This window comes from Pestalotiopsis fici (genome assembly GCF_000516985.1).
Source record: "Pestalotiopsis fici W106-1 unplaced genomic scaffold PFICI_Scf_3, whole genome shotgun sequence".
NCBI lineage: Eukaryota > Fungi > Ascomycota > Sordariomycetes > Amphisphaeriales > Sporocadaceae > Pestalotiopsis > Pestalotiopsis fici.
In genome coordinates this window covers 2,434,327-2,455,488 of record NW_006917093.1, presented here as the reverse complement: position 1 = coordinate 2,455,488, position 21,162 = coordinate 2,434,327, and the positions used below count along the sequence as shown (strand labels likewise).

The window sequence follows — 21,162 nt, the reverse complement described above, 5'->3', positions numbered from 1 at the left end:
CTTGAACCAGAGCTCCAGATATGCTGACAAAAAAAGAGACATGGCCCTGTCACTGCCCCAGATGCAAAGAAAAGCTGGAGTAAGACTCGAAAATCTGGAGTCTAGAGTCTGGAGTTGGAAACACATCTCGGCGCTTTTGCGGGTCCCAAACCTTATCACGCGGTACAAGAGACTGGGCACCCGGACAGGACATTGCCGCCAGCGAGTTTTGAGTCGTTTCTGCTCGTCTGTCGTCGCCCTAGCCGCCACATGCTAGAGTTTAGTTTGAAGTAGTAGCAAGCTGTCATGGTAATAAGTTATAGTATACAGTTAGTTAGCTTTGGGTTGGGGTTTTGAAGGGAATCCTTGAATTGAGCCTCCTCTGTCTGTCTGGGCGGCGGTTTGCCTGCCTCTGGATTTGCTCGGCGGCGGCTCTCGCCAGGGAGAATCGTTCGAGAAGTCTGGCGGTCTTTGCTCGGTCAGCTCTAACCTTAATCGATATCTGCCCGAGAAACCAAAGTGCATCATCCGCGTCATCGCGTAGCCGTGTGGTGAAGATGGTTTTTTTTTTTTTTCCCTTCACCTGGGCGCATCTTGGCGCGCCGACTCCGATTCGTGCAGCGTGGATGGATCGACCGATAGAATTCCTTCAAGGTAGAAGCGAGCGCGTTTTTTGTAGCTTGCCCAAGAAACCATTCCAGAAAGGAACTGAGCATCAGCCTTGGAAGACATCATGATCACAGAATTGGTCAAGCTCCAATATTCTAAACATCATTTACGCATTCCCTCAACAGTCTAGGGGGGATCGCAAGTCGAACGGTGGCCCAGCTAGAAGAAAACTTACCACATCGCTGGGACGGTTGACTGCCTGTTTTGACTCTTGCTGACTTATTAGCCTCGACCCAACGAGTCTCGTCTCGCCGCGAACTGCAGCCAGTGGGAAACGTGGGGGAGATTTTGGGGAGTTAAAGGTCGAGACCCAAGTCCTAAACGAGAAATAACTACTGCTGCGAGTGCGGGCGGCGATACATTGGCCCCTCTTCTAGGCTCTAGCCAACCACTGAAGGTTAGCACACGGTGGCAAGTGAGTAGGCGCATGTAGCGTGTAGCGTGGTAAAAACGTCCGTGGGTCCGTCCTGTTGTTGATCTCCCGTGCCTCAACTTTGCGCAAGAGCTCGAGAGCAAGCAGCGACGGAGAGCAGCAAGAAAAAAAAAAGGGGTCGAGGAGACAAACCCCATGGAGAAGAAGACATGTGGGACTTTGGCAGGAAATTTTGTGGTCCGATGCGGAGATGAGAGTATCCACTACAATCCAGATTCCATTTAGACCTTGAAAAGACGGATGATTACCTACCTACTCAGACCCAGCATTTCCTTTGGTATATACTACCATCACGTGGGCTGTTCCTTTTTACCGACATCGTTGTCGAGATATGAGGCGAAATCGCCGATAATCGATTGCCATATATTCCCCGATGGGATTTCTATGAAAAAGCCACATCGGCTGTCGAAAGCTTGGTGTGCCTGCCATACGGCAAATGCCGGGGGGTTCAAATTGATTTTGCTGCAAGGTCTCGGCTGTGGCTGAAGATCAGGCATTCCCTCCTATCTTCCAGCGCCCGCCAAGTTCTTGGAAGTGGCACTATGACCAGCCAAGATTGGTCGAGCTAGGTTAGCTAATCCCTCAATCTTTTTTCATCGTGTCTCTTCTTGTCGTGTTTTTTTTTTCTCTCACCCTTATTAAGCGCGGAATTCTTTATGCTAGATTACCGCGCCCTCGGAAAACTCAAGGCCATCGACACGCGGCAAGGATTGATCCAATTAGGGACGCGTGAGCTAATAGCTATAGCTACAATTAAACAATGACTCGACCAGCTCATAAGCTGTCGATGAAGCAACGATAATCCTTTAGGGAGACTTGGCCGGAGATTGCTTTCTATTCATGTTGCCCTTTTTCCTTTTGTGAACGGAGACGTATACTTTTGTTGAGCCTTGAACTACACGTCTTGTATGATGGGACGAAGGTGATCGCTGAGATTCTCATCGACACTCCCACTTGCTCGGTCCTTATAGTCATTCATATGCTCGAATGAGTTTTTGGGAGGGCCAGAGTAATCTCTTTTATAATGAATATAGCCTAAAAACTGCTCTACGCCATTTTGATGCGCCACAGTGTGGCTGGTTGTGTGGCACCCTTCGGGTGACACAACGGGAAGGGTTGATTAAGTCTGTTTGTTCACATATTATTTTCGTAGATGTAGACCATCTTTAATTTTACTCTTTATTTCAGATATTGGTCGTATATATTGGTCGTATCACATTGGTTTCGCATCAAGGGTTCAGGATCATAAATCGAGCTCCACGTTGCCATTTGAGTTGTCCTAGGTCACTAATTTTTCTTGGAGCATCTAAAGAAACAGCAAGCAATTTCCCCTCCATCCCGCGATTTGGGAAGCAATATCCGAGTTGGAGACGATGACGCTTGACAGGACGCGACGAATGACCATACAGCCCATCAAATGCTGCTCTCCCAGGCGCTGGTGTTGTTTCAGACACGCACCAACCGACGGGCTCACCAAGAGCATATTTGACTTCATAAGTTAAAGCACGCACGCGACTTCGATAAAGGTTGAAATTATCCAGGTCCAGGTTATAAATCTAATCTAGTTACTAAAGTAAACCATTCCTTTCCAAAATACCACCAGGTAGCATGATAATAAAACTAAGTAGACTTATTTATAAACACGTAACCCACTAATCCTATCTTATTTCCAAATAATGGCAGGAAACCCGTCTTGAATGTAATGCCCCTACACAGCAAACCTTCGCAAGACGTCTTGTCCACGTCCTGGGGCGGTTTAGGTAGGGTATGATCAAAGCCACGGGTTGCATTTTACGCAAAATTCCCCTTAGTTAGATGCTATAACGCTGTCAACCTTTTGAGGTCTTAGGTGTCAGGAGGTGATTCAAATTGTAATGGATAGTATATATAGTTACATACTATGACTAAGTGCTTGCGCGGCAAATCTTAAAAAAAAAAAAAAAATCTAGACTACTTTGTACGCCACCTTGCCTCAATAGAACGCCTCCGAATATGCTTCTAGTCTGTGGCGCAATTCATGTTGTCGTCTGTTCTGCCTTTTTCAGCATACCTTCTATATCGTTTTCAAGCTCTTCAAGCTTCGGCTGGACATCCATAATTTCCAAGTCTGTGGTTGCGTGCCTGATTGCTTTGAGGGTGCCTCGCAAAATATCACACAACTCTTCTCCCGGACATCCCGAGCCCAACAATAGACCAGCAACAGTTTTCTCCATTTCAAGAGACTCAATCAGTCTCTCTTTGCGCACGAATGATGTGCGTAGCCTTGCCACTACCTCTCGTAGGACATCATGGATGTCTTGGTCTGAATCCTTGACTTCTGTACAATCGTTTCCAGAGTTGAGCAACTGGACCGTAATATACCATATTCTGGATCGAAGACTTTCGGGATGATACACGCCCAGAGTAGCCTCGAGAGAGTCCACGATTTCCAACGACCGACTTTGAATAACGCTCATCAAATTATCAGGCGCTTCATCGCGACTCATTCCCGAGACCGAGCGCATGCAACGGGCTATCATCATTTCGCGATTCGCGCAGAGCGTATCCAGGTGATTCTTGCCGAGAGTTTTCTTCCTGCGACTCTCGACTTTCTCGAGTAACGTGATAGCTTCGTCAAGTCTGTTGTCTTCATCTGCAGATGTCGGCTCTTGAAGAACTTGAGCAAACGCAAATTGGATTGATTCAGTATCCGGCAGGAGACCATCGATGATCCTGAGCAACGATTCCACGGCCAGTAGTTCGCTGTCCGAGGCACCATCCCGATGTGACTTGCACTCGATCCTTGCAATCGTTTCCAACGTTGAGACCCAGTAGGAGTGCATGCAGAAAGATAGCTTGTCTGGATTGGTGTCGTGGTGCAGCCTTTTCAAGACAAATTGGTAGTAGTTGTCCGGCTTACAAGACTCCTTGTCGCAAACGATGAGGCCACGAAGGTCGTCAACTCCGCCAGAAATGACATTCTGATGCTTATAAACGTGGATTTGATGAATGAGCGTTTCGAGCGCCAATCTTCTCGCATCATACAACCGACCACAACAAAGAAGGGCATGTGCCAACGCGGATCGGAATTTGAGGGATTCGGGGTGGAAGTAACCCAAGGAATTTGGGTTCTTGGCGTGTTTGATCAACTCCTTCAGAGTAGTCAAGGCCTCTGAGTAATCGCCATTGGCGAGGTATGCAGCGGCCAGTTGATATTTGGAGCGAATAGTCAAAGGATGTGTTTCGCCCAATTGCCTGCCGGCGAGGCTGTACAAGGACTTTGCCGTGCCGATTGCCTCCGCAAACCGGGACTGAGACCGGAAGACGTATACCAATAGACGCGTCGCCTCCAAGCAAAGTGGATGCTTTCGGCCCAGCGTTCGTGTTATGATTTCCAGGGTCGACAAGCAGAGTGCTTCTGCGGCAGTGTATTCCATGTTAAGTGCTAAACACCAAGCTTTGATATTCGCCAGGTATAGCGACTTCAAATGCTCCTTGCCAATCATGCTCGTTAACTTGTGGTAGGCGTTGGTTGATGTTTCAAGTGCCTCGACGTAGCTTCCAGATAGCATATGTATCTCGGCAATCGCTGATTGAATGCCGACTTCAGCCATGGACTTGATCTTTGTTGTAGCATCACTGCTGTGGGATGCTGCTACTCTGTCTTGGGTGTGTAGTTCCAAGTCTGTGGTTATATTTGCATCGGTGTCTTTTGCGACATCAATATCGGACGTCAAGACATGCTTCACAGCAGTGGTCTTCTCGGCCAACTGAATAGTAGCGTATGCTTGATCGTAATATCCGAGATCAGCATAGATCAGGGCCAAATCTCTTTGTGTTCTGCCATTTTCATCTTGGGGGTCCTCTTTGAGTAATCTTTCGTACTTGCGCGCGGCTTGTGACCAGTTTCCGTTCCGCATCAACAACTTTGCATGCCACCGTCGCCGGTCTCGATGCAATTCTTTTCGCATTTTCCCTTGAGTGTCGTCGTCAATTGCCGAGATATTGATCGATTCCTTGATATTCTTCAAGTCGTCTGCTGCTTCGTTGTACTTCCCGAGATACATCCTGACTGCCATGATACGCATATGGATCTGGACGTGTTTGATGGTGGGTTGATCTGGATTCGGCAATTTTTCTTTACACGAAACGTAGAGTCTTTCTGCATTCCCCAAGTCACAGCGTTGGAAAAATGAATTTGCCAAATGGATGAGGTTCTTCAGTTCGTTATCTTCGCTGACGCCGAGGTCTGGTGCGGTGAACGTAGAAAATATAACAGTGGGTGATTCATTATTGTCGTGGTCAACTTCGTCCTGGTCAGTATTCCAAGATTGAACGCGGTGGCCTGGGGGGATATTGTTCTCATATCCTGCGACTGCTACACTGCCCCCGTCGTCACTGGAGTCTACAGACTCTTCATACGCATCTCGACTTGTTGCGTGCGTGAACGCAGCACCAACCAGATCTGGAAGCTCGGGAAGTTCTTTCATCAGCAGTGTCACAGTCTCGCTGTACCAAAAGGACCATATCCATTGGCCCCATCCACTCTGTGTGTATATCATTAGATACGTCGAACAATCTGGTTAGATTGGATTCGTATTGATGAGCACATACAGCGATAGCCCTCGGCACGGATTGGGCATCAGAAATCCACAGTAATCTTTTCTCCTGATAGATCTCTCGCTTCTCCAGCGGAAAATTGCGTTTCCGGCGTTGATCGCGATAGTGAACTCCATGTCTTTGGAACCTAGAATTAGCATGCCCCAACGAGTTCTGAAGCCTCCTCAGCTTTTCTTTGTCGCGATCGTTTTCCAAATTATGGGACGGATTGAATGTCGCAAAGAATCGACGTAAATAATCCGAATCGGGCTTGCTCGCCGTATCCAAAGTGCGTTTGGGGCAGTCAAGATGGATGATACCCAAAGGCATGAAACCAATATTGCGGCTACTTCGTGAGGCAAGAACATCCTTCACAATCCACGATCCAAGACCGTGCACAATGAACACCAGTACTTTGAGTGGGGTATCCATCGATTCGGGTGTCCCAGGTTCTCCATGGAGCGAATCACTATCATTGCGACTACTTGCGGGTTTATCCTGATCAAGGCCGTCCTCATACAGATGAAGTAGGTGGCGGCGAAGTTTCTGGACCTCGGAAGAAAATGAGTCCGGTGCGCCAGATAGGAGTCGGCCAAAATCGAATCTGAAGACTCTGATGGCGGCATCTTGAAACTTGGAACCGACTGTCGATACAATCAATTCTTCTAAAGAAAGTCGATATTCAGAAAAAGCGCGGCCTGAAAACCCGTGGACAAGAATAATGCTATAGCATATCAGCGTTCATTCAACAGACAGCGCAACTTCAGCCTTACTCATTGATTCGAGCGGAAGCTGTCCTGGGGTTTGACAATAATTCGAAACTGTGGTCCTGAAGCGAGCCTCAGCTACTTCTCAATGTGCAATAATTTTATGTTCTTGAGCTTACCCGTTGCAGAAAATTATGCAAAGAATAGCGACTCGACATGGCCTCACAAGAGTCAATCGCAATACTCGTCAGATCTGAGGCCACATGGGTGTCAAGGTCTGGGTTGAGTAGAGACCGTCTGGATATTTAGGTGCTTGAAGATGGTCGCCCAAGTCTGCCTCCTCGTGGCATTGCTCACATGCCCGAGGGAATGTGGAAAAATTGGGGAAGCATGGAAATTACAAATGAAAGCCGTGTAGAAACACCCGTGGGGTAGCTTTGAGGTACTTTGGCGCAACGCTGATCGTAAGGCTCCGCCGCCCAGAGCGCCCCCAAAGCCTCAAATTTCCATATTGTGGCACTGCTGCATATGCGCTCAGCAATGCAAGTTGACCCAGCATGGCGACTTTGCACCAATGAAAGCCGTCCGAGTACACCCACTCGAACAAGAGTGGCAAGCCCGACGTTATTGAGCAGGACCGGTGAGCGACTATGAAAATCGAACCGTAATTTGTAAGCTTGCAATGAGGCTCTGTGAAAGTTGGGCATGACCGCGATCGTCAAGTGTATGTATAAGATGCCCAACACTCTGCAACGACTAAGTTTTGATTGGCTTTGATATCGCCGCCCCCTTTTTACTCTTTTGCATCGCAATTGTTGAATCAGTCTTTACTTGTTGTTGCCAAGCGCAGTCAATAGCCAAAGAAATGGAGCACATCGCAGCGCATCACGGAGAAGCAATCGCCACTGATATTGGCATTCCATGCATGGACGATTTCAAGTCACGCAATGGCCGTATCAAATTACCCAGGAGCTTTGCTGAGTTTTATGCTTTCCCTGAAAAGCACGGCTGGACTGTTGACCCGAATACTTTTGAGCTAAGAGCAGAAACTGCAGAACATAGCCTTGAAGTTCTTCTACAAGCGTGGTTATTCTTTGGGCTGATCTTCACGGTGGTTAAATATGATGGAAAACCTATCCTGGATGTCCCAGATCTGTTTATTGATGATTTACTTTCGACCAAAAGTCTTGCGGATGCCCTCAAGAAGTGGTCAACTTGGGAAAGTAGAAAGGAGAACAGAGCAGGTCTTAGGCTTCGAATGATCCAGGCTGGTTGCGTCCTCGACCATGCCCGCCAAGTGTTGAGAAAGAATTGTGCCTTGATCAACGAAAAGGTCCTATATGTGGTTGATGACCCGAGGGACAAATGCTACATGACCGACGAGCACGTTTTGATGCTCATGTGTCTTGGGGAGGCTTTATCGGAAGTGAAATCAAGCATCATGAAGGACAACGAAGTCAAGATCGAGGGTTGGCAGCCTGATGACGATCAACACGGCTGGGGCCCTGCTCGTTATACATCTATTAAGATGAAGGACGAAAATTGGTGTCCTAGGACAATCAAACTACTCAGAGGACAGTTCAGCTCGAACGCCACAATGTTGTTGTCGGCATATTATGCCTATCGCACAAATGGGGAGCGTACAACGCCAGAGCATGGAAGCTGTACGCCAATTGAGTGCAAGGTCAAATCACAAAACTCACAGGGCGAGTACCGCAACCGGCACATCTGTAAGCCCCTTCAGACCCCAAAGTGCGAGTCGATGGGCCCAGAGCAAGACGCAATCCTCTCTACACTTGAAAGCGACCGGATACCCCTGATTCAGTTCAGAAGCAGAACAGATGTCCAACAAGGATTTGAGGTGATAGACTATGATCGCAAGGCCGAGGCTCAGTTGGAATTCGTTGCCATCTCCCATGTCTGGTCTGATGGCTGGGGAAACGAGAATGTCAATCAACTCAATATTTGCCAACTTGAATTCATCCGAAGACAAATAACCCGGGTCAGTGGGAGTGCTGTCACACCGTTTTGGATGGATACGTTAGTTGTGCCAGTATGCCCTCCAGGTAACGTGGACGAGTTCGAGAGAATAATGCTGGCAAAGAAGAAAGCCATTCAGCAGATTCTTGCAGTATTTGGAGAGTCTAAGTGGACAATAGTCATCGATAACGGATTGTTCGCAGTTGGTGCTGGTTTGAAAACCGCAGAGCCGGCTATGAAGGTCTTGTCAAGTGTCTGGATGAGGCGTCTTTGGACGTTGCAGGAAGCCTATCTGAGCCGCAAGATCCATTTTGTCTTCAAAGAAAGATCAGAAAACGCCACGCCCATTCGAGAGTTAGAAGACATAGAAAAGAAGCTGACCGTTGCCATGGTCGAACCTGCTTCGGGGCTTGCAGGAATAGTCCGTGACCAGCTTTCAGACATAATGCTGCTGGACAAACAACGCGATAAGGTCAAGGTTCCGAGAGACGACTTCAAGATTCGGAACCGATCAAATCTTTCCACCGAAGAGGCCAGCCTCTTCATTGCGAACGTTTGGCGCGCAGCGAGATGGCGGGTAAGTTTGGTATACGGGACATATTACTCGCTCTAACAGTTTTCTAGAGCACAACAAGGCCTGAGCATGAGACTCTGGCGTTGGCAACAATTTTGGAGCTTGATACTGAGAATACTGAAATCGCAGAAGCTGGACTACTAGGACCTCAGGATGGACCAAGCGACAAGCATAAGCAACAGAAGCTAGTGGAAATATTCTGGGCAAAAGTTCATCTTAAACACCCAGGCGCGATCCCGTCAGGATTGATATTCCTTCCCGGTGAAAAGATCAATACGGCTGGCTACGGTTGGGCACCAACGACACTCCTGTCTGCCGACGAGATTGACTATCCCGATCCAATGAACATTTGGAATACGCGTACGCAGCTTGGGCCAAAGGGCTTACTAGTCAGTTATCCTGGCTTTATTCTCCACACAGACTCCGACACTACTAGGAGCGCAATTCTCAGCACGAGGGCAGTCTCGAATGATGAGGGGAACGAAGTTGTTTTTACATTTCCGATCGATCGCACATTGAATGAGTGGTATAGTTTCACCAAAGCCGACAACAGAAAATGTCCGGAACTTACAAGGCTCGTCAAAGACTCGCATAATCTCGCCATAATCCTCTCCCGACACCCAAGAGAACTCCCCCGTGAGATCGCATTGCTAGTAGAAGTAAGCGGACAAAATTTGTCTTCTGATGGAGACAGCAGTATAGATGCCCCAGACTACCATGTGAAAATAATTCAGAGAATCTACATATGGAGGTCAGCCAGTATCGATCGAAAAACCGAGCTGAAGCAGTTGAGGGAAAACGACTATCGTCCAAGTTTCAAGAAAGACTTCCCTATTGCCGAGATGCTGGGACCACGTCAACGGTGGTGGGTGGATGGATATGTCCGGCCCTCTATTGCAGAGGAGCCACTGCCAACGCGAGAGAATAAGCGTCCCACGACGGGGCCCAAGAAGCAGTCAGGCTGGCGACCAAATTCGGGCGTTCTGGATGCGATTGGGGGCAAAGGCTCATTTTTTCCGATTCCCATGATCAAAAGGATGACTTGGGTCAAGGGGAACAACTGACGTGGGTGCGTCTTGATGATTCGCGTAAATATGACAGGGTCTCCCAAGAAGGGAGGGTGAATGTATCAAGCTGCACACGAACTTTCAATCAACCACTGGCATTTCCGTAAGCTGCGGTCTGCGGCCAATGACCTAGACGTGAATAACGAATGCCCCACTGACAGTTACTCGTCAGGATGCCAGCACAGCCTGCTTCTACATCAGATGCACGGAACTTTGGCCAGCTTCAAAGCATGCTGTGCGACCGCATGAGTATTCTATTGGCCCAAGCGAGAGTGCGATGTGTCGTGTCCTAGTCTTAGTTGGCATTCAGCGAAGGTATGCGACGCGCCCCCTTTTCTCCCTCCTTTTTTTCTTTTCCTTTTTTCTTTCTCTTTTTGCGACATCTTTATATTGCCCTGAAATGAGTGCGGAGCTGCCAATTTTGTAAATGTAGGTAGCCTGGCGATATTGCAACGCTGTGTCCTTCCGACTTTTCGCAATCTTGACATGCCTTTCCCATCGAGCCAAACCCATCGTATCCAATGTATGTTCCAAATCACGACCATTATGAACAGTCCACAATGGGCTGGTGGGCCACAATATGGAGTGCGCCTGGCCAGAATCATGGAATATGGAGCAACGATAACACAAGTGACGACCTCGCCAGGGAGTGGAGGAACCCTAGCGTGATAATCGCCACGATTCTCATGTTGTCAGGGGACAGCGTCATTCGAACAGCTCTGGCCCAAACTGCCGGAAACTGGTATAATCCAGTATGCTTCTCATTCGGGTGGCTTTCCTACTCGCTGAGCACGTTAGTCGACGTCTTTGGTGACGGAAAGCTCTTGCCCCCACCAGACTATCCGGTAAAAGTCTTCAATCTGGCATCCGGCTACCAAAGGGAGAATAGGAATTGGATTATTGGCAGAATAGTTCGAGATCATCAGACCTGGATTTCCAAGCAAGAGCCACTCGGTGACAACGCCATCCGAATCACAATATGCGAAGCCGAACACAACCGACTTGGCTGCCTTTCGGTTCGATACTCCAAACTACACATTCTTGGTATAATTACAATGACAGTGCAATTTATTGTGGCATCAATACCTACAATATTGACCAATGGTCAGGAATGGGGCGTTCTGTTTGTCACTGCGATTGGAACATTGCTTGCGATCATCATGGGGTCTGTTCCACAGTGGGCTGCAGAAAAGCTGCCGCGTGGTAATCAGTCACCTGCTGGAAAATTGTCCCGAGGGGGTCGACAGGTGCCTAATGGCTACATCCTGACAGCTGGGAATGGTTCTCGGGATGTGATCGTTATCCAGAATGACAAGGGTCATTGTATGAATCTTGAAGAACTTTCAGCACATGAATCGCCGATGAACAGCAGGCCATGGCTGAAATTTAAGAGGCGCAGCTCCGGCGAACGAAACACGGAACTTGCGTCAGAAATTTGGGGATATCCCAAAGGCTTTTTCATAACTCTCTGCACTTCGATGGCACTAGCAATTGCGTGGCTACTTCTCTTTATCACCATTCCTGCCTTACGAGGACACACTTGGTTCTTCATCATGGTTGGTGGAATAGGATTACTTCACAATGCCATCATAGCAGGCATCAGAAGGAAGCCAAAACAAAGGAATCTGCCCCTGAAATACAAAGATATTATTGTTGCCCGAAAGGTCATGGATGGGTTGATGGATCTCGAAATGAACATTCCAGGCTGCGGAAACCTGCTGGTTCCAGAGTTCTATCCCGGGCACTTGTTGAAGGATGAATACGAATGGTGGTATGAGGAGGATCCAAACAAGAGAAAGAAAACGGCTTATGATAGAAAAAGGATTGAAGAGAGCGACCGTCGTTATCTTCCCCATTCTCTTGGGCGACCAGATGGGCACACGACATTTGGTGCTGCAGACATACCAACAGAAGCTGCACACATGAAACGTCATGTACATGCGATGAGTCGGGAAATTCACATGGAAAATAATCCCCAAGGTTCGATAGATCAACTAATCATGACAAATGAGTTGCCTTCGACATCAGGAGCAGAGGATGAAGCGTCCGACACGAAGGCTTTGCCGACTGGCCAGTCGGACGCGAAGATTTCCAGCTTGCAAGCTGGTTCGAATCACTTAGGAGAGGGTGTTTCCAGCTCAGAGCAACCACGTTCTGTTTCTGGTCCAAGACAGTCACAATCTGATGGAAGAACCAATGCCCCAGAGAACCTCACCAAAGCACCAGTCTGGGATTAAGAGCACCCACCATCTAATAAAGATACCTATATGTACATAATTCTCTATTGAGACTTAAATTTTATGGCACAGGCACGTTTTGGTGTTGTGAAAATGGAAACTACTGATATGCATATCAGTCCTCAATGGTGTTAATCGAGAATGAAAGATCATTAAGTGAAAAAAAATATATGATCATAGGTACTGACTCAGCAGGACCACCTTTATTCGACCTCGAGGTCGTCACGCCGTACCAACTATCTTTTGACGCGCTAGTGAACCATGAATAGTGCAGGATTCATCTAGCAAGGTCTGTAGAGAGTTGAAGAGAACTGCCCGTGATCGATGGTGTCGCTGACACGACGAGAGTGTTTGCAGACGGGATCATTCGATGAATTCCAGGCCATTCGTGATGTTCCCCCCAGCGAGAGTGAATCCAGCCGGCGATTGGGGCATCTCTGGGTCTCCAGGGACCTTTGTCGCCTTGTACCGGTAGTCTCAATTCCGCTGCCACGCGGTAAGTTGACATCAAATCCCAAAGTCGCAGTTCATTCATTGTAGTATCTTTTGGAACTCGAGGTACGGCACTGCGAGCACCACGACTCTGCATGTGCTGCATGAGACGCACCAAGACGAATGCGGACTCATCGATGCCCAGAGTCCAGGAGTTGTTGGGATAGCCAAGCATGAAGACCATATTTGGCACTCCGCTCACCATTGTACCGTTCCAGACGAACTTATCATTCCATGAAACTGCCTGGCCATCAACCCGCATGCGAATTCCACCGTCAATTTGCATACGGAATCCTGTTGCCGCGACAATTGTGTCTGCTTCAATAGTCTTGCCGTCGTGCATTTTGATTCCTTGCTCAATAGCTGTGTCAATCGGCCCAGTGGTGATATCCACATTTGGAAGAGACAGGGACTTGAAGAAGGCACAGTCAGCGTCCACGCACATGCGCTGATCCCATGGCTTATAACGTGGCTTGAAGTGAACGTCATAATCAACTCGAGCAGGGAGGATCTTCTTTGCATCACTTCGCAGGAAATCAATTACTGCTTGCGGGTACTTTTCGCAGTAAGAGACAAACAATTGCAACCTGATGGCGCACCAAAGGCGCCGACATGTGTACACAAAGGAGAGCGGAAGGTATTTATGTGCCCATGACGGACCATTGTCCCATTTGGCGACATAGTTTGGGCTTCGTTGAATCATGATGACATGAGCAGCCTTTTCTGTAATCGCGGGTATCAGACTGACGGCAGTGGCACCACTGCCGATGACGGCAATCCGTTCATTGGTCCAGTCATAGTCTTGCGGCCAGAACTGGGGATTGATGACCCGTGCTTGTTTGCCAGGTCAGTGGAGTCGACTGTAGTCTCCAAGAATGCATTGCGTACCTTTGAACTGACTGATGTTAGGAATCTCAACTTCTGGCGGCGTATCGTAGTTGAGAAAGCCTGCAGCTAGTACCAAGAAGCGCGAAGTAAATCGTTTGGCATTCCCGTCAATGTATGCCAAGATGTGCCAGTTTTGACTTTCTCGAGACCACTCAGCATCTGAGACCTTGTGGTTTAGCCGGATGTTCTCATCAATTTTTGCCTTTGCTGAAGCTTGATGCAGATAATCCTGGATCATAGTACCAGAGACAATAGGGCTTGGGAAGGCAAAGTCGTGCCACGAAAAGGCAATCGTGGAGATTTCAGAGTCGCAACGGGCTCCAGGATATTTCCACTGATCCCAAGTCCCACCAATGTCGCTGCGAGCTTCGAGGATGACATAGCTCGCATTTGGTATCTGGCTTTTCAAACGGAATGCGCAGTTGATACCTGAGATGCCAGCTCCAATAATGATGCAGTCAAAGCTTTCAAATTCGGGTGAGCCAAAAGCGGTAGCCATGATGAAAGAAGAGTTGATGGACTTTGCTGGGAAGCTTGTATGTTGGTGTACATAATCTGGAAAGTCGTCTGCTTCAAGATCCACAGAAGTTGAAGAGGGTAAGGGAGGCTCGCCTATTTCAGCCAAGATCGAGGGTAGATTTTTTTTATGAGCATGGACTTATAACAGTGACCGATACAGTAGAACTGGGTTGGCTTTGACGCATCCAGATATACCCCTTATGAAGTAAGGCTGGTGGCACAATCGGAAAGCCCACTAAAAAGACCAGGGCTTGGGCACAATATGCAGTTGGTGGCAACCCGGCATAAAAGTTGGAGACGGGAAGAGCTCCGGAAGAGCCACAAAGTCTTCACATTTTGATTTGACTCCTCCTTTATTCTATTTTAAATGCCTCCCTTACGTACCTGCTTTTCACCATAACGCTTGCGCAATCTCGTGTCTTGACCAGTACAATGGTACGAAATATGGGTGTCTAGCAGTAACATCATTTAATACTTGTTCATTTCCCCACTAGATTTATACGATGCGGGATGATAGTTTTGTCGGACTCGGTGGGTGTACATTGAAAGATGTTGGGTTATAGTGGCGGTAAAGCTGTAACCAAAACCCAAAGACTCCAACAATGATGCATACTGCCTTGAAACATTTGCTAGGAAACAAGCGATGATACAATGTCAAGATCGAGATTCTCACGCAGAAAAGAACAAAGTCATAGGTGGCGTAGAGAATGGGCTGTAGATTTACACCATAGAGGGGAACTTGCGCTTGGTCTACAAAAAGCAAAATAGTTACAATCTCCGGGCCAGTGTCGAAAGAGTTGAGGTGCATAATGGCAAATGTGTATGTACGAAAACGAGTTGATGTTAGTAACTTATTCTACTTTGCAAAATGCGCCATCCATATCGAAAGAACATGGCTCTTCCCTTAAACATCATATCAGATGAAATTGTCCAGCCTCGTACTTATCCAATCCCTAACTAATGTACTCTGCGAATTTCTCATGTTATACCAATGGCTCTCATAGCAGCATGGCAAGATATGTTTTCGGAGAGGGAGAAGCAGGTAGAGGAGAGACTGGGGGATTCGAGACCCATTACCTGCAAGAGAGTAGCTGAAATCGACAGTACATACAGATAGAAGCCACCAAGTGTACAAGCTGGCGATGCGGCCGCTTTGGGCCGAACAATGTGAGCTATCAAATGTGCATCAACCAGTAATGATGGTTTATCATGTTCTTTTTGTGGTCGCAAACCACGACTCTCAGAATGTGCGTGTAGTCAGCTGATACAGTCTCCAATCATCTGTCACCTTTTTTTCGTAAGCTGTTTTTTTGGCCCCCACGCCCAGGAACTTGTGTCAGACGCGTGAGGGGGTACATACGGCTATGACTCAAGCTCTGCCCTCGAACAATCTTTCATAGACGAACATACTTGAGGACAGGCTCGTGGAAGTATGGACATTCTTCACGACTACCTTTGACGTGAAGGAAACTCGTCGTTACTCTTAAAATTCGCCCAGTGATTGGCATAATCTGTTGCAACATCGAAGAATCTGTTACATCTTCTCAAGGTAGACTTCATGATGTCTCCTATTACCTCTATTCCTGGGAAATACATTTGGGCCACCGGAGCAGTTCTTCTCAATTTTGCCAAATTTCCGATTTTATCTGTGTATTATTTGCCCAAATACACGCGACCACATCCGGAATGGACCGTGTTCCAATCAGTCATGAACAACTTGATGAATAGTTTTCTATACCACACTGCTTTTGTTCAATCAGTCACGCGGCTGGATCTGACTCCTGGGTCTCTTGGCGATCGTTTCGTTGCTATTCAGCCGGGTCCTGATCAGATATACGTCAAAAGCCTCGGTTCTGACCCGGGGATCAAGCCACTGCCAACCGGAGGAATATGGTTTCCGACAGCCGTGGACAAGAATCCAGCCTCCAGATCAGGAAAACCCATTCTGCTGCATTTCCATCCCGGCGGCTACGTCATGGGAGATGTGAGAATGGATGGATCCTTTGCTGCAGGTCTCATGACGGAACGCATTGGTTCCCACAGCTTCTGGAGCCTTTACCGATTGGCATCTAATCCGCATGGGAAGTTCCCTGCGGCTCTGCAGGATGCGCTCGCGGCATACCACTATCTCCTCAAGGACTTGTCCATTCCAGCATCGCAGATAGTTCTCTCAGGAGACTCAGCAGGTGGCCACATTGTGATTTGCATGCTAAGATACCTGGCCGAACATGGTGACGCAGTCGGATTGCCAGCACCAAAAGGGGCGCTACTATTCTCACCCGCGACCAACCTCGCAGCCGCCACGAACCCCAAGAGCCTCGAAGAGAATCACAACTACCAAACGGACTATCTGGACCCGTTGTTCATTTCCTGGGGTGCCAGCCGGTTCGTAAACAATGATCCAGCAGCAGCTCCTTACATGAACCCCTTGAAAAAGCCGTTCAAAAGCCCCTGTCCCATTTGGGTTTACTGCGGCGGGTGCGAGGTATTTTACGATGATGTAACTGAATTTGTAGCAAAGATGGAGAGCGTTACGGGCAACAATGTTACCTACAGGGTGGAGAAACTGGCTAATCATGACATATTCTTTGCCGGTAACTTGATGGGGTGGAAAGCCGAAGCAGAGAAAATTGCGGACGAGGCTGGCGCGTGGGTGGCCGGACTTTAGTGTCACTGCTGAAATAGGTGGAGAAATTTACAATTTACAAGGTCATTTTTAAGATACTTACTTTTCATTGATATTCTGTTTGGGCGTCGTTGCGCTGTTTCTCGTCCCACTTGTCCCAGGCGGCCTGCCGGAGAGCCTCGGATCGTGTTTCGTAGTGTGCCTTTTGCTCTGGGGCCAACTCATCCCATTGACTGAACAAGTCACCTCCTATGGGGGCGTACTCGAGACATTCTCTCTGTTGTATATCCATGCTCAAAAGATGTGCCGGGGTGGGCGGTCGGTGAGGACCCGGAGCGTTACGGTCTAGGGGGGGCCAACACCGGATATATCCATGAGCAAGTGTGTCGCGCGAGCGGCCTGTGAGCCACTGATTCCAATCCTTAGGCGGCGGTCGCTGCAGCGGTCGGCTCTGCAGGCTTTGCAGCTGCTTCGCCGCCCTCTTCGCCTTGACTTCCTCGTCTTGCCAGGCGTATCTTTGCAATTCGAAATACACTGCGTCGTCGACGCCCTCCTGGATGGCGGCCAAGACCGAAGCTTGGGCATTGCCGGGCACTTGGACCCAGTATATTCGGGATGAGGCAGACCTCCACTGGTCCACCTGGAACTGCTGGGCGATGAGATCAAGCTCCTCGAGAGAGAGGGACTCGCGAGAGGCGCGGCCCTTGGCCAGCAACTCCACGGGTGTGTTGAGACCACTGATCTCGCGGATGGCCGCGTGCAGCTTCGAGGGCTCTGGCCACCACATCAAGTCATACCTTTCGGCCTGAGTCAGAGTTTCAGGATGGGCGAGCGCCTTGCCGGCGACATCGCCGCGACTCATAAGAAGCGCACGCTGGGCATGCAGCGGGTCAGTCTGGAAGCCGCTGAATGTTGGGAGGTGGCGAGTGAAGGGCCTGTTGCATTACCTCGTCTTCCGTCAGATCGTCGTTGTGCTCGACGGCCTTATTATATAGCTCCTGGGAGATTTCAAAGGCCTTTTCGGGGCCGAGAGCGCGGATCCGGGCAGCGTGCTGGGCTTCAGTGGGACGCTTACGGCGGATGGCTTCCACAAGTTCGGCCTCGGTCATGTCCTCCCAATCTCGAGTGGCCTCGTTACACGACTGATTGACATCCGCGTTGGGAGGTTGGTCGCGTTTTGCTGTTCTTGAGACCATGGCTGCATTCGCCGCCATCTACTTTCGACGCATTAGGAATAGAAGAAAAGGGCCCACCCCAGCTGGATCGTCGCAGCACGCAGCTTTATATGAGCAGCCCGATAGCTAATTTTTGGTGTCCAAAATCTGTTTAGCGGTACCTTGATGCACGTTAGCTGTTATTTTCGGCCGTGCTACGGGCTACAGTCTCTAGTACCGCGGCCAAACCCGAGCAGAACTGCTACCTAGACGACTGTAGGCTAGCGTACGGTGAGCATCTTCGGTGAACTGTACTGTATTCTGTCCGAGAAAGTGCAGCGTCAATGGCAATTGCCAGATCGTACAATAAAGTTGACCTACCAAGTTGTACCAAGTTGCACCTGTTAAGGACATATCATCATGGTCGCTGCAAAACCTAGGACGGCCATCAACCAAATAGGCGTTGACCAAAGACAGCATCGCGTTAGTAAGTACCCCCCCCCCAAAAAAAAAAAAAAAAAACGACGAAACCCGTGATTTTGCCTTGAGCGTTGACGCGAAATAGAATGATGCCAATGGCCGTCGTGGCTCGCCACCACACGTCAGCTCTAAATGTCGAAGTTCGGACGGGGTAGCACCGCGGCATGAGCTTGAAATAAGATGGCAGCTACCATCAACAAAACCTATAATGCTAGAAACAGTGTCGACCTCATTTGGTTCAAAACTGGCTTGGCCATGGATCAATCACCAAGAGGTATGACGCGTAGTATAATTGAGGTACTTTATACTACTACTTGCTGTGGGCTACCTACATACTTTGCCGTGGATCAAATCAGCCTGACGTGACATGAGGTCAAGTTGAAACCAGCCTCGGGCAATAGACTGCCTATGCAATAGACCCACACAGCACGCCATTTTCTCATTATTCTGTCTCTTTATGGCGGGTCAGACTATTTAGATGATGTCGATTGTCAACCGCTCAGCTTCTAAGAACCATGGTATTATTTCGTCGCGATCGATATACTCTCGAGGTTGAACGGGCCAGCCTAGACCAAAAATGTCTGTCGAGATCATCCCAATCCTTCGATATGCGTTGGGAAGCGATACTAGCTCGAGAACTAGGATGCATGCATTAGGACCATTCGCCGACAGGAGGAAGCATGTTAGTTGTCCCTTGTCTCCTGGGACGACTCGATCTCGGAAAACTCGGTCTGCACGAACGACCGGAAGGCTTTTACCGTCCTCGCGGTAGAGGAATAAAGTCTCTACTATGTCTATTCCTGTAGCTCGCCACTCGAGTGTCCGCAGGTGGCCAGTGATGCGCACAGTCCCCGACGTAACGTTCCCAAATCTGTCCAAGCCGGCAGCGGTGCTTCGGACTTCGACAACCTCTGCATGCTTGACTGGATAGTACGCATTGGGCATTTGGATACGGTATGCACAGGAAGCCCATGACCACGAGGGGATGTACACCGTACGTTGATGCTTGACCACAGAAAGGCCAATGTCTTTGTGCTTTGTATAATTGTCACTGATCCAGTCTATTTCCGAGAACTGCGTGATGGTATATTCTCGTGGAAACATGCTCACTTGCCATGAGAGTCCTTCCATTATATGGCTATGCCATAAGCCAGCAGTGTACTCATCCCCAAGTCGTTCCTGGATTCGTTGAACGACCCCAGAGAGTGCCGGTAATCTATCATCAGCCATAGTAATGCTACATGATGTATATAGTTCCAGGATGGAGATCCATCTGTTAAAGATTGTTTGGGCGTCGTCGGCATCGAGGAAGTCTTTGGGCACCAGAGACTCTCTCGCGCGGTGGATACGATGGACGCAATCTCGGTGAAGTAGAGGATGATGCATCTTCTCGTACCACAAACAGGTATTGCACTCAAAGATGGTCTGGCTTTCGTAGAAGCTCAAGATTCTCGACGGAAGGAGTCTCTCTTGTACCGCCCAGGCTCTGGTGGACAGGATATCATTTTTGGCGCTCATGAAATAATTTGGTGGATAGCCACCGTCTTCCTCACCTGGAAGGCTTGTAACCATTGCCTGATTGGGAATGTTTTTGACTTGAAAGTTGAGCGCACGAATATTACCGTCTTCGTCCTGATGCTTTCGGGATTGATGTCGCACCCATTCCACGATATTGGTGTGCCACAAGGGACGTTCCTGCAAGAATCCTGCATTTGAATCTTTCGCAGCTGAGGCTGCTATCGTCAGATCGGCATTGGCAAAGATTGAAGCCATGTTGCTGCATTCCTGCTGCCAATCGGCCGACGAGTTTTGAACGATGCAGAACATGTCAATCCAAAGGTAGCGATAACCCAACTCTTTTGTAACAGTCATGGCGTCTTGGAACGTTTTCCCGAGCCTCTCAAAGGGGATTCGAGTAGTCATAGCCGAAATATTCTCTGTCGTAGTCATCAAAGGCCGCGGTTGAATATTTCCCCAACAATGGCTGAGTGCGAGATACTGGCCAAGCTCTCCTCGTGTCTCAACTAGTCTTGATCCATGGCGTATATCTTCACCCACATCTATGACTCTGGTCGGGAGTGGTCGAGGCTTCAGATCAGGGCAAGAGGAGTGTCGCTGTGAACACTCGTGGATCCTAGCACGAGCGAGTGCGAAATCTGGGAGCAAGCTGGTGCGGCGAGGAATGACAGCGTCCGATATGCTTGGCGGTCCCTCGAACCCCATAAAAGCTGCTGAACCCCCTGATTTTCCATTGTCGACCTTGAAATAGAATCTAGCCCAGAGATTGCCCCGCACACTAGGAGCTATGTCCTCGTCGAGTGGCACTGCGATAAAATGTAGAGAAAGCTGGACACTGTGTGCACTACGGCCTTGCATGTTTGCCGTGTGTTCTTGGAATAGAACCTCACAAACAAGGCAGCCATCCTTGGCTGCTATCTCCAGGGCAGCCAAGGACTGGTGATGAGGGGATCCATGATTGAGTGGAGGGTCAGTCAATCTCTCTAATGCCCGTTGGCAAGTTGTGCATAAGTCGCTTTTCTCATCTTGAGTAGGAGAACCAACCATTATAGCGACTAGCAAAGTGTCTTAAGCTAGCGAAGCTGTCAAGTCGCAGGCGGTAGGTGAACCGTGAGTCAGAGAACCAAGACATAAAGGAAGCGGGGTTTTATTTTGTGGCTAGTGGCTGTGGCTAATATACCGAGTATATCCTGTTATCGCACCAAACCACTGCACTAGAAAGAAAAAAAAGAGAGAGAAAAAAAGAGAGAGAAAAAAGAGA

General features: G+C 48.7%; 7 protein-coding genes across 7 annotated transcripts; 3 read left to right on the top strand and 4 right to left on the bottom strand.

Moving 5' to 3' along the window:
* Window positions 1–3,096: 3,096 nt before the first annotated feature.
* Window positions 3,097–6,584, bottom strand: PFICI_04881 (uncharacterized protein; the record flags this gene model as incomplete). The annotated part of the gene is made up of 4 exons (XM_007833462.1): window positions 3,097–5,607; window positions 5,675–6,383; window positions 6,433–6,488; window positions 6,546–6,584. 4 exons carry the CDS (start codon window positions 6,582–6,584, stop codon window positions 3,097–3,099), a joined length of 3,315 nt encoding a protein of 1,104 aa, XP_007831653.1.
* A 647-nt stretch (window positions 6,585–7,231) lies between these two features.
* PFICI_04880 (uncharacterized protein) lies at window positions 7,232–9,984 on the top strand (the record flags this gene model as incomplete). Its single annotated transcript, XM_007833461.1, has 2 exons — window positions 7,232–8,923; window positions 8,971–9,984. The coding sequence occupies 2 exons, from the start codon at window positions 7,232–7,234 to the stop codon at window positions 9,982–9,984; spliced, it is 2,706 nt and encodes a 901-aa protein (XP_007831652.1).
* A 563-nt stretch (window positions 9,985–10,547) lies between these two features.
* PFICI_04879 (uncharacterized protein) lies at window positions 10,548–12,224 on the top strand (the record flags this gene model as incomplete). The annotated part of the gene is made up of 1 exon (XM_007833460.1): window positions 10,548–12,224. One exon carries the CDS (start codon window positions 10,548–10,550, stop codon window positions 12,222–12,224), a length of 1,677 nt encoding a protein of 558 aa, XP_007831651.1.
* Window positions 12,225–12,501: 277 nt separating this feature from the next.
* Window positions 12,502–14,103, bottom strand: PFICI_04878 (uncharacterized protein; the record flags this gene model as incomplete). Its single annotated transcript, XM_007833459.1, has 2 exons — window positions 12,502–13,550; window positions 13,605–14,103. 2 exons carry the CDS (start codon window positions 14,101–14,103, stop codon window positions 12,502–12,504), a joined length of 1,548 nt encoding a protein of 515 aa, XP_007831650.1.
* A 1,581-nt stretch (window positions 14,104–15,684) lies between these two features.
* Window positions 15,685–16,791, top strand: PFICI_04877 (uncharacterized protein; the record flags this gene model as incomplete). Its single annotated transcript, XM_007833458.1, has 1 exon — window positions 15,685–16,791. One exon carries the CDS (start codon window positions 15,685–15,687, stop codon window positions 16,789–16,791), a length of 1,107 nt encoding a protein of 368 aa, XP_007831649.1.
* Window positions 16,792–16,855: 64 nt separating this feature from the next.
* On the bottom strand, window positions 16,856–17,945 carry PFICI_04876 (uncharacterized protein; the record flags this gene model as incomplete). Its single annotated transcript, XM_007833457.1, has 2 exons — window positions 16,856–17,644; window positions 17,697–17,945. The coding sequence occupies 2 exons, from the start codon at window positions 17,943–17,945 to the stop codon at window positions 16,856–16,858; spliced, it is 1,038 nt and encodes a 345-aa protein (XP_007831648.1).
* A 912-nt stretch (window positions 17,946–18,857) lies between these two features.
* On the bottom strand, window positions 18,858–20,759 carry PFICI_04875 (uncharacterized protein; the record flags this gene model as incomplete). Its single annotated transcript, XM_007833456.1, has 1 exon — window positions 18,858–20,759. The coding sequence occupies one exon, from the start codon at window positions 20,757–20,759 to the stop codon at window positions 18,858–18,860; it is 1,902 nt and encodes a 633-aa protein (XP_007831647.1).
* Between the last annotated feature and the right edge of the window lie 403 nt (window positions 20,760–21,162).